Source organism: Cupressus sempervirens, chromosome 11 (genome assembly GCF_028749045.1).
Source record: "Cupressus sempervirens isolate cs-2001-9-10 chromosome 11, ASM2874904v1, whole genome shotgun sequence".
In the NCBI taxonomy this organism is placed as follows: domain Eukaryota; kingdom Viridiplantae; phylum Streptophyta; class Pinopsida; order Cupressales; family Cupressaceae; genus Cupressus; species Cupressus sempervirens.
The window spans coordinates 300,804,501-300,816,822 of NC_143128.1; the positions used below are offsets into that span (position 1 = coordinate 300,804,501).

The 12,322-nt window shown below is 33.8% G+C and overlaps 1 protein-coding gene and 1 long non-coding RNA gene across 2 annotated transcripts; one reads left to right on the forward strand and one right to left on the reverse strand.

The window, feature by feature from the left end:
* Window positions 1-665: 665 nt before the first annotated feature.
* On the reverse strand, window positions 666-7,101 carry LOC149529321 (uncharacterized). Its single transcript, XM_089809024.1, has 5 exons — window positions 6,095-7,101; window positions 4,725-5,300; window positions 3,059-3,631; window positions 1,640-1,894; window positions 666-1,223 (listed from the first exon to the last, which is right to left on the reverse strand). Exons 1-5 carry the CDS (start codon window positions 6,701-6,703, stop codon window positions 900-902), a joined length of 2,337 nt encoding a protein of 778 aa, XP_089665150.1. The 5' UTR covers window positions 6,704-7,101; the 3' UTR covers window positions 666-899.
* On the forward strand, window positions 925-11,920 carry LOC149529322 (uncharacterized). The gene is made up of 2 exons (XR_016358512.1): window positions 925-1,061; window positions 11,461-11,920. It is a non-coding gene; the product is annotated as an uncharacterized LOC149529322 (long non-coding RNA).
* The last annotated feature ends 402 nt before the right edge of the window (window positions 11,921-12,322 follow it).

Here is a 12,322-nt window from a genome sequence, read left to right on the forward strand (position 1 = left end):
TCTTCCCTAAAACTGTGGGAGATTAAACATTTCTCAAAAGAATGAATAATCTACTTAATAATCTTTAATCATATAAATGATATACTTAATAATCCATGGAGGTGAAGCTCCCTTTAGCACCTTATACTATTGTTAAGAGTCCCCTTCAAGCCAGACCTTGCCACAACCTAAATTTTTGGCAAGAAAAAGAGAACAAAAGGTAGACATAGCACCAACATAGTGATTAGTCTGTGATCTCAAAGGGAGTGCCACTTGGTCAAATTCATTGCTTATCACTCTCCACACCCAAAAGACCCACTACTTAAATTATCAAATTAAATATCACTATTCATCATTATTATTTTAAGAAAAAATATTTATGAATATTCCAAATCACAACACAAAATTCAAACAATGTAAATAAATATTACTTATTTAATCATACTTAATTAATTGAAATAAATTAATACCAAAATAAACCTTGCTTTTTCTTTTACATTTTGTTGTGTTCTATATTCAATAGAACATATTGTATGAGTGTAATGTAAAACATCATGCTAAAAGTTAAACGCAATTGACTAAGTACAAACTTCATGCAACCATTATGATATCAAAAAAAATAATTAATAATAAGAACAGATTTCTACAATATTTAAAATTTAAAAAGTTTGAAAGTAAAAATCGAGTTTAAAATTCAAAACCCTAAGCATAGGGCCAGTAATTGATATTCATTCCATAAAAGGGTGCTCACTACAGGAAATTGGGCACCGTCTTGTAAATATATATCAGTAAAGTCAAAGAATAAACTAATAAAGCTAGCCTCAACTTTCTACCACCTACTAAATAAAATTACAGCCTGTGTATTCTGTGTAGGGAAAGCAACAACAGGCAAAGAGGTCATTTCAGTTGAACCATTTCCCCTAAAGATATGATTGATTTAGGCCATTCCCATTCGATCGGCCATTTCCATTCATTTCACTGCTGCGTTTGGAAGAATTTTTGGACTTGCGTTGGAAGTAGATGATCCATGTCACAATTTCAAGAAAGACTGCAATTGCACCCAAACCAATAAGAACACCAATGTAAGCTCTTTTCCATTTCTTTTCAGGATCCAAGATGTCAAAGCCCTTGAAGATGTTTATTATGCTTAGTATGATCACTGAATAGCCAATAGAGTGGTGATATATATTCCAATATAGACGAAACTTGTGATCCTTCTTAGGCCGTAAGAGCAGAGCAAATACCTGCAAGTCAATACATGCAAAAATTTAAAGTTGCAATCAGAGCAATATCTCAAGAAATGATTCATAACCCTGATAAAAATTCTAATAACATTTCAGCAAATAATTCAATGAATACATTACAGAATTTTGACATTTGTTAGTGAAAGGGTTTCAATTATTTGTATTGTCAATGTATAGGTTTAAAAGAATGTTGTTTCTAAATTCTATTGGGTTTCTTCATTCTGATGATAGATTGCGAAACAATCTGAAAATATCTTCAACGCAATTGAATCTGAAACAACAACATTCTCTTAATAATATAAATTGCGGAAATCTTTCATCACAGATTGTTTAGATGGAACCAAATATACTGCATACATAAACAGTGCATGGAATAAAATGTAGAAATTGCGACCATGGGGTCTTGTTTGCATTACCTGTAGAGTTGCAAGGGCAAAAAGCACAATCCCAATATTTCTGTGTGAAGTTTGTTCTATGCCTTTACTATAACTGCCCAGTCTCAGACCAGTAGCCCAACCAGCTACTCCAATAGCATATCCAGAGGTTTGGCAAAAAGCATGGAGGTAAAACCATGCAGGATCTGCTGATTCAAATGTCTTCACATATCTAGCAATTATGACCCCAATGGGCATCAGTATACCCCAGCTTACAACTGTAATTACCCCATGTCTCTGGATTGAAAAACATGTAAGATCAATTAGGATGTAAATATAACTAGTATTGTACTGAATATTATACACCTTCATTTTCAAATAAAAGATCTTGCAGCTTGTAAATATAGCTTGTTTGAAACCCTCATCAAGCAGGTTTAAAACCCTCATTTTAAGATAAGTGGTCAGTCAGAATGTAAATATAACTAGTATTGTACTGAATATTAGACACCTTCATTTTCAGATAAAAGATCTTGCAGCTTGTAAATATAGCTTGTTTGAAACCCTCATTTTTAGATAAAAGATCAGTCAGATGTAAATATGAGGAGCATTGTACTGCACAAGTATTATAGGTCAAGCGAGCTTGAAACCTTCAGTTTTACATAAAAGATCAGTCAGGATATAAATTATTTGCATTGAACGAGTTTTTTGGGTCCAGCAAGCTTCAAACCCTCAACAAGTGTTTTAGGTCAAGAAAACTTAAAACCCTTACTTTTAGCTACTTGTAAGCTAATAAACATAAAAACTGTTGCTCCCAGAGTTTCAGTTCATCAATCCCTTACGGTCCTACCTGATTTGGATTTTGATGATGCAAGAATAGACACTAAATTGAAAAATTTATGTCTAAAAATACAATAATTATCCAGTATAACACCAGTACTGGGGTATGTTGGGATGGCAGGACACTGAGACAAGTTTCCTAGACAGGGGGATAATGGGCCTTGATTTCAGGATGGCCAGGGAATGGCTGCGATGGAAGGGTGGGATGGGGAGGGCTGCTGTATACTTTATGTATAAAACTTGAAATGCTAGTTATGAAATGATGTTTCAATATAACATACTAAACTAAAATACTTGAACATAGCAAAATTCCAACACAAACTAGAACTATTAAACATTCAATATAATAACATAGTACATAACATTCAAAAAAGGAAAATTCAAATAAAAATTTCATCCCGGCAACGGCGTTGTTGTGGAATGGCGGAGGTTGGATACTCGGCTACTCCAAGTACCCGATGCAGGGACGTCTCAAGGATGGGTACTTCGAGGTTTGAAGTAAGGTGCGAGTCCCAGGTTGCACTGGAATTATCTATCTGTACTATCATTATAGATCACATAATGTATTTTAATATTAACAAACACACAATCAAAATGAGAAGCAATAAGCAGCACAATACTTACATTTTTGAGAGTCTGGTGAGAAGAACCGCCAGAAGCAGAGGTCGCTCCACTTAGGACATCAAGTTTCCCTGTAGTTCTGAGATCAGCCGGAGAAAGACTGTGGATTCCAGGACTCAAGTTACTGACTTCTTTGCCTACTTGCCACACCTGATTAACACTGGTGTGGTTGGCATCAAGCACCAAGGAAGCAAAAATTGTTATCTTCCCACTGCTACTCTCATAAACAGCACTCTTGTTGGTCACATTTAGGGTAATAGGTGATGGATTCAAAGCATCAGACTTAGAGACCACATCGTAAGTGTCAACCACAGTTGATCCATTACTCATTTTAAAGGCAATTAAAGCCTGTGTGCCAATCATTGCTGGTGCTTGTGGGTTTATCCCCCAACCGACCCACCCACCAGAAGCTAGAGGGGCCGCCTTGAAAGCAATGTCTAATAATCTGTTCTGTTGATGGTACACATATGACAGAGTAGCTCCTAAGTTCAGTCTGCTGCAGAATTTATAAGTTTTGCCCCCACCTTCTGTGAATTGTAAAGGACAATCTGAACTCAAAGTCGGTGTAGAAGGAGTCTGCCAAAGGAGAACAACACCGTTATGGAATGCCTTATTTGAACATAAGATCTTTTGTGCTTAAATTTCTTTCTCATTGATTTTCTTGTCACTTCACATTTCATTGTTCTAAAAATTAGAGTAAGTTTAAAAGATTGCCGACTATCATTGTCATAAAACTCTGCAAACCTAAGACCTTTGATCTGAGTGAAAAAAATTAAGTCATAGACTGAGTTTTCTACAATTAATTTAGATTAGATCAAATTGATTCTGAATTCAATTGAGTTGCAATGAAGCAATTCTGTCTAATTTCAAAACAAATGTATTATAAACTCCTCCATACATTTTAGCTGGATTTTTCAAAGAGGGCTTAAAAATGGTCCTGGCCCCTGGGATAAATTAAGTGGGACTGAACTCGAGACATGTTTGAATCGTTCAACTCAACTTTTCCAATCGAACATATTATCAATTTCTTCAAAGAAACGATTGACCCAGAAAGGACTTCGTTTTTTAGATTTTAAAGGACGAGAATGAAAAATCAACTTAAAAGTCTTAAATATCATAATTAATTGGCATATTCTAATAACAGTCAATTCGATATACTTCAACAGGTAAAACTCCCCATCTAGCAGATTATTACGGTGTCTGATTCAAATTGTTTGCAAGTATTTTATTTCATTGTTTCGGATCTGCGATCTATGATTCATTATCAAAATAACAAAAAGGTAGAAGAGTCCGAACAAATTTTATCAAAATAACAAAAAGCTAAAAGAGTCGAAAGAAATTTCAACCAAAAATAAAATTCAAATTTTAAATTGTCTCTGCTTGAATTCTCCCTAAAATGCATATAGACTTACAGAATATTGATGTTTTAAAACATTTTTAAAATATAAAAAAAGATATTAAAAAGAAAAAAGAAAAATATGTACAATATGATCCATCATTAAGATAAGTGAATTGTACAAAATTCAATGATGATGAAATTTGTACAGCACTTTTATGATAACAGATCATGAAAAATGATTAAATCTAAAAACACAAATACAGCAATCATTATAGACTACTGGTAATATAATCTCTGAAAAAAGCCCGTGTTTGAAAACGCAATACTCACATTATTACCAGCTGGTATAGGTGATTCAGCAGGGGGAGCAGAGGAAGATCCACTTAGCACATCGAGTTTCCCTGTAGTTCTGAGATTAGCCGGAGTAAGACTGTGGATTCCAGGACTCAAGTTACTGACTTCTTTGCCTACTTGCCACACCTGATTAACACTGGTTTGGTTGGCATCAAGCACCAAGGAAGCAAAAATTGTTATCTTCCTACTGCTACTCTCATAAACAGCACTCTTGTTGGTCACATTTAGGGTAATAGGTGATGGATTCAAAGCAGCAGACTTAGAGATCACATCGTAAGTGTCAACCACAGTTGATCCATTACTCATTTTAAAGGCAATCAAAGCCTGTGTGCCAATCATTGCTGGTGCTTGTGGGTTTATCCCCCAACCGACCCACCCACCAGAAGCTAGAGGGGCCGCCTTGAAAGCAATGTCTAATGATCTGTTCTGTTGATGGTACACATATGATAGAGTAGCTCCTAAGTTCAGTCTGCTGCAGAACTTATAAGTTTTGCCCCCACCTTCTGTGAATTGTAAAGGACAATCTGAACTCGAAGTCGGTGTAGAAGGAGTCTGCCAAAGGAGAACAACACCGTTATGGAATGCCTTACTTGAACATAAGATCTTTTGTGCTTAAATTTCTTTCTCATTGATTTTCTTGTTACTTCACATTTCATTGTTCTAAAAATTAGAGTAAGTTTAAAAGATTGCCAAGTATCATTGTCGTAAAACTCTGCAAACCTAGAACTTTTGATCTGAGTGAAAAAAATTTAAGTCATAGACTGAGTTTTCTACAATTCATTTAGATTAGATCAAATTGATTCTGAATTCAATTGAGTTGCAATGAAGCAATTCTGTCTAATTTCAAAACAAATGTATTATAAACTACTCCATACATTTTAGCTGGATTTCTCAAACAGGGCTTAAAAATGGTCGTGGGATAAATTAAGTGGGATTGAACTCAAGACATGTTTGAATCGTTCAACTCAACTTTTCCAATCGAACATATTATCAACTTCAAAAAAAAACGATTGACTCAGAAAGGATTTTTTTAAAAGATTTTAAAAGATGAAAAATGAAAAATCAACTTAAAAAGTCTTAAATATCATAATAATGGGCATATTCTAATAACATTTTTAAAATATAAGAAAAGATATTAAAAAGAAAAAAGAAAAATATGTACAACATAATCCATCATTAAGATAAGTGAATTGTACAAAATTCAATGATGATGAAATTTGTACAGCTCTTTTACGATAACAGATCATGAAAAATGATTAAATCTAAAAACACAAATACAGCAATCATTATAAACTCTGGTAATATAATCTCTGAAAAAAGCCCGCGTTTGGAAACGCAATACTCACATTATTAACAGCTGGTATAGGTGATTGAGCAGGGGCAGCAGACGAAGAGCCACTTTGGAGATTAAGTTTTCCTAAACTATTTTTGTTGGCCTCAGCAAAACCGTGGATGCTAGGAATCATGTTGCTGACTGAAGGACCCACTTGCCACACCTGATTAACAATCTCTTGGTTGGGATCAAGTTTCAGGGAGGCGAAGATTTTTATTTTTCCACTGCTACTCTCATACTCAGCACTCTTGTTGGTCACAGGAATGCTAATCTTTGAAGGACTCACAGTTGTAGAGTTCACATCATAGGTTTCAACTATGGTTGATCCGTTAGCCAACTTGAAAGCGATCAAGGTCTGTGTACCAAACATCTTTAGCCCTCGTGGGTTTATTCCCCAAGCAACCCACCCGCCTGGAGCATCAGGTTTGGCCTGGAAAGCTATATTCAATAATCCATTCTCTGCATTATAGTCATATGATAGAGTAGCTCCTAATGCAGTTAGGCTGTTACAGTTTTTCAAAGGACAAGTCGAATTCAAAGTCTGTGCAGCTGTATTCCAGCCAAACAGCAGCATAGTAACTCCCAATGCCAAGAACAGGGGATTCAGAGGATTCCCCATCATTCAAATTTTAATCTCCTGAAGATCTAAACTTGAATGAATGGAAGTGTGAATGTTGGGAAAATTCAGAAACCCAACTCCAGAAGAATCTGATCTTGAATGAAGGGAAGTGGGATTGTAGAGCAAATTCAGAAGCCCGGCTTCATAAAAATCCAGTCTTGAATGAATGGAAGTATGATTGTAGGACAGATTCAGAAACAAAACCGCAGATTTGTCTCCTCAAAATCCAATCTCGAATCAAGGGGAATACGATTGTTTGGCAGATTAAGAAACCCAATCGCACAATATAAGGAGAAACGGTGGTACAGTTTCAACCACGTGAATCTTTGAAGAAACTTCTGTAGTGTAACGTGTGGGAAGATTTGAAAAAGAAATGAGTAGTGGAGACCTCATGACGCGTTAGCCAATAGCCATTCAACTGCGTTTACTCTGCTCGTTTTTCCGTTTCTTTGACTTGACCTGTAGAGCACCCTAATTATTATGCAGACCTTACTTACCCAATTCGGGAGACTTTATAGGTAAATTACCTCCATTTCCATTTTCTTCGGCCCCATTACTTCTCCAGTCAATCCCGAAGTCGTCTGCTGGGCTCCAATTCCTCGGTCGTAGTGTAGGCCGAACGATTGATTGTGGCGGTGGAGCCCATTCTCTGAACAATCCAAATCTAAGCCCAAGCAATCCAATGTGAAATCAATTCTTTGGTTTTTTAAACATTGTGGTCTACTCGAGGCCAAAAAAGACAGTGATTTCAAGGATGACAGGCATGCTGACAATAAATCCGGATTAAAAGAATCAAAGTGGAGACACGGGTTCCGAATATATTGCAACGAGGCGGATATTGTCACGATGGGAAGAACTTAAGTAATGACAAAAACCAGTGGAAATTTACATTGTTAGTCTTAGGCAGGTTTTTCTGAGTTGGGAAAACGTGAGATGGAAATTAAAATATTGTCTCGGCCATGTGAATGAATAGATTGTACAGCTACTTCGGGGACAAGAACGAGAACAGAAAGATAATCTAATATGGGGAGAAGTTATAAAGAAACTTAAAATAACCAAACCATCCTTGAACGTGCAGGCTTCACAAGAGTACAGAGTGTGTAATGGTTGAAACTTCTTTTCTATGTAATAGTCACAAATGGTAAAATTTCCCTCCTTATGTAAATAATTATTAGTAATGGTTGAGGTAGATTAAGTATTATTTTATCATTTTATTTTAATTATGATAAATTTTTAGTGTATTTTATTATTTTGATTATAATATATTAAAAATATAATATAATGCATAAATTTTTTATATGTAATTTTTATGTTGAATAGTAATTTATAATTATTAAATATATGATATTATATTAATATTAGTGTCTAGGGTTTAGAGGTAGGAATTGTATTATGGATAAGATTAGGGTTATCTAAATATTTTATTATTATTGAAGTTATGGAATGTGTTTTATGAATCATCATTAACATGAGTATATTGTATATTGTTCTAATAGCTTATGTATTTAATTATGTGAACAATTTTTACTGTCAATATTTGGGATCACATTGTTTGATCCATCATGAAGATTTGGAATTAATTGTGTGAACATTCTCTGTCCTAAATATTTAGATTTGTGAAAGGAGCATGATGGGAAAAAATTATGGTAAAAAATGTTCAGTACTCCTAAGGATGAGCATCATTGAACATGATCCTAAACTTTTGTGGTTAAAAATCAAGTAGCTTAAACATCACTCACTAATGCTCCATTCCTAGGCTAAAAGTGTTAAGTGGTCAAAGTTGGCTTTACTTTTTCCAAGTGCAATATTTTTCTTAGTGTGTGATGTTTACTAGGTGGCTACACATTCAAAAGATTCATGGTAAAAATAGTTCAAATAGTTAAATCCAAAAGTTATAAAGACATATTGTCATATTGTCATGAACATTGGATATTTCATTCATCTAAGATATATTTTTCATAATTGTTTATTCATCTTAATATCCACACATCTTTTTATATTTAGTCTTATTTTCTTGTATATATCTATATAGTGACAACTGGCAAGGTTTTGTGCAGAGTAAGATTTGATTCCTTAATTTTGTATTCATCTTAATATAAATATATCTTTATATATTTAGCCCTATTTTCTTGTTTATACATATTTTTCAGATGTGGACTTATTTATTATATTATCACACGCATTTATACACATATCTTTATATGGTTGTTAGTCATTTGGATCTTATGGTTTGCCTATATTAAGTGTAATGTCCCCTTTTTAGCATTCATAGCATGATGTTGTCGTTAGCCTATTTCCCCATAGTCTTGTAGGCTAACCAGGACATTAAAGGGGCTTAGAGGCCATTTGGCCTAGATAGTTTCAGTTGCAGGTCTTTCTAAGGGGTTTTGAGGCAACTTTGGGCATACTTACTATTTATAGTAAGTCATCTTGGGCATGGGTGGACATCCAGTGGCAGTGGTATGTCGATGGTAATTATTTAAAATCGGCAAGAAGACTTGTTTATCATTGATAAGATTTGTTTTGCATTGATAAAGCTATTTTATAAAGTTAAATTTAAATATTTAACTTTATTAATGCATAGACTATAGTTTGTGGGAAATATTAAAATTAAAAGAGTCCCCTTTATTTTATAACACATTGGAGACATAAGTTACATAAAGGGAGTTATGTTTTATCCCACATTGAGAAAACGAAGGATGGAGCTCTTGTGAGAACATTATAAAAGAAATGGAAGAGCTTCTTTTAAGCAGGCTTGGAAATATCAAAGAAATTGGAAAATTTTCTGGAGATTATGTCTCAATAGTTTGGAGAATGAAATCCCTTCAAGCTGAAAATCTTGACGCCATTGAAAGATATGGTCTTGAGATTCAACATAGTAGCAGTCCGAAAAAGCGAAATTGAAAAAGCAGGCTGAAAAAAGTGGGTACGAAAAAACTGTCCGAAAAAAGTGGAACCGAAAAAGTAGGCTGAAAAAGTGGGTACAAAAAAGCAGGCCAAAAAAGCAGTTCGAAAAAAGCAAAGCAGAAGGGGCAACATAGAAAGAAATTATTACAGCCATCTACAACCAAGTTCTTTTGTTAGTATTATTTTTTAGGGTGTTATAAGCTTTCAGCTGTAAGTGTGCATTATACCAGCATTATCATTTTGTAATCCATGTAAATGCCAAAGTCTTGGCCATATTTCATGAGTATTGTAATTTTCATTGCAATTAAGAAGATAATAGTTGCTGGTGTCATTTAAGCAATTTAATATCATTATTTATCGACTAGTTAGTTTGCATACCAACTGTTTGTAAAAATGCCAGTTGGCTGTAGGTGTTCATTTCTCATGCTTAGATCATATATATGCACTGAATATTGTCAAAATTAGTAGCACACTCATGTTAGGTCATTGTGTAGTCCATTGTAGTCTTCTAGCACAAGATTCTCATTGATGCAAATTGAAGAAAAAGTCATTTGAAGCTAGCTGAAATACTATATCAGTCATACGTCCCTCGCATGTGAATTGTTTGATGAAATTCCTCGAGCTTTCATCAGCATTTTTTGAGGGTAGATTTGAGGAGGGTTATTACAGTGGTATCAGAGCTTGCTTGCAAAGTGTTTGACGAAATGTCAAACAACTAAAGTATAAAGATTTTTGTTGTTTGAAGCAGTTATAATCTGTTGGGGTCATTACATTAAGATAATCTAAAAATTGTGAAGTTCTTCTTTTCTTTTTTAAAATTCAAATTCAAAATTCAAATACCTAGCTTCATCCACCTTTTTGTTTTCAATTGATTAAACATGCCTTTTACATAGAGTTTGATGTTTTTTCTTGTATTTAAAGACGAGACAAGGCATTGTAATTGTAACCATAAGTACATTAAGCAAGAAATTATTTCATTCTAGGACATTAAAAAGCAATTAATAGTAGCATATATGTCTTTTGTACACTAAAAGGGGTACTAAATATGCACACTAAAGCTCTTTTCTTTGTTTTCAAATTTTAGTACAAATTTATAAGGTTAACCTAGAAAAAGTGTGTGTCTATGGGGCCCATAGAATGCACCAACTATTATTTAGAAAGATCTTTGTAATCAACAAGTTGTAGGACAAACCTCATAGTCCAAGATGAACTATATCTAGCAAGCTAAAAAGTAGAATCTCACTATTATAAGAATGTGACCATAATTTCATCATGGAATGACTCTTTTGTACTCAATACTCATAAGGATGAGCATCATTGAACATGATCCTAAAATTTTGTGGTAAAAAATCAAGTACCTTAAACCTCACACACTAATGGTCTATTCCTAGGCTAAAAGTGTTAAGTAATCGAAGTTGATTTTACTTTTTCCAAGATTAATATATTTCTTAGTGTGTGATGTTTAAGGGTGGCTACACATTCAAAAGATTCATGGTTAAAATAGTCCAAATAGTTAAATCCAAAATTTAAAAAGACATATTGTCATATTGTCATGAACATTGGATATTTCATGCATCTAATATGTATTTTCTTAATTGTTTATTCATCTTAATATGCATGTATATCTTTTTATATTTAGTCTTATTTTCTTGTATATCTATATAGTGACAATTGGCAACATTTTGTGTGCAATAAAATTTGATTACTTTTTTGTATTCATCTTAATATAAATATATCTTTATATATTTAGTCTTATTTTCTTGTTTATACATCTTATTTTCTTGTTTATACATATTTTTCAGATGTGACTGATGTATCATATTATCACACATATTTATACACCTATGGTGCAGGAGCATCCTAGGGTTTTTAGCAACCCTACATGATTGGAGGTATTTTAGCTAAGAGTTGTGGACTTGATCACCAAACATTGGTGCTCGGTCGTTGAAGGAGCTCAGCAGATACTATTTCTCAACATTCTATGTGTGGTCGACATGTGTTGCTTGATCGATAATGTTTGTGGATTTGTTGACACTTGGCAATGTGGCTTGTGGGATGGAGTTCTTACAAATTTTCTCGATCATGTTGGAACGTTTAATGCATGTAGTGTGTGATCGTGATGTGGATCAATCTGGGAGTTTGTGTGGATCTATTTGAGTCTTGGTTATCTCTCCTATGTGCATTGAATTTGTGTTGTAAGCCTTTTAAGGCATTTAGGTATTTAATATCTATTAGAAGCTGACTTGTGGCTCAACATATATTTAATGTGAGGATTTAATTTAATTTGTAATGAACTAGGTCAATTGTTAGTCATTTGGATCTTATGGTTTGCCTATATTAAGATAAACCAAAAATTGTGAAGTTCTTTTCTTTTTTCAAATTCAAATTCAAATTTCAAATACCTAGCTTCATCCACCTTTTTTGATTTCAATTGATTAAACATGCCTTTTACATAGAGTTTGATGTTTTTTTCTTGTATTTAAAGATGAGATAAGATATTGTAATTGTAACCTTAAGTACAAGGAAGAAATTATTTGAAATTATTTCCTTCTAGGACATTAAAAAGAAATTAATAGTAGCACATTTGAATTTTATGCACTAAAAGGGGTACTAAATATGCATACTAATGCTCTTATCTTTGTTTTCAATTTTAAGTACACATTTATAAGGGTTAAGCTAGAAGAAGTGTGTCTATGGGGTCCATAGATTGCTCTA

Coding starts and splice junctions, on each gene's coding strand:
- LOC149529321 (XM_089809024.1), bottom strand. CDS start 6,703: ATGATGGGGAATCCTCTGAATCCCCTGTTCTTGGCATTGGGAGTTACT. Junction 3,632..4,724: donor CTATACCAGCTGGTAATAAT/GTGAGTATTGCG, acceptor CTCCTTTGGCAG/ACTCCTTCTACACCGACTTT. Junction 1,224..1,639: donor TTGCCCTTGCAACTCTACAG/GTAATGCAAACA, acceptor ATTGACTTGCAG/GTATTTGCTCTGCTCTTACG.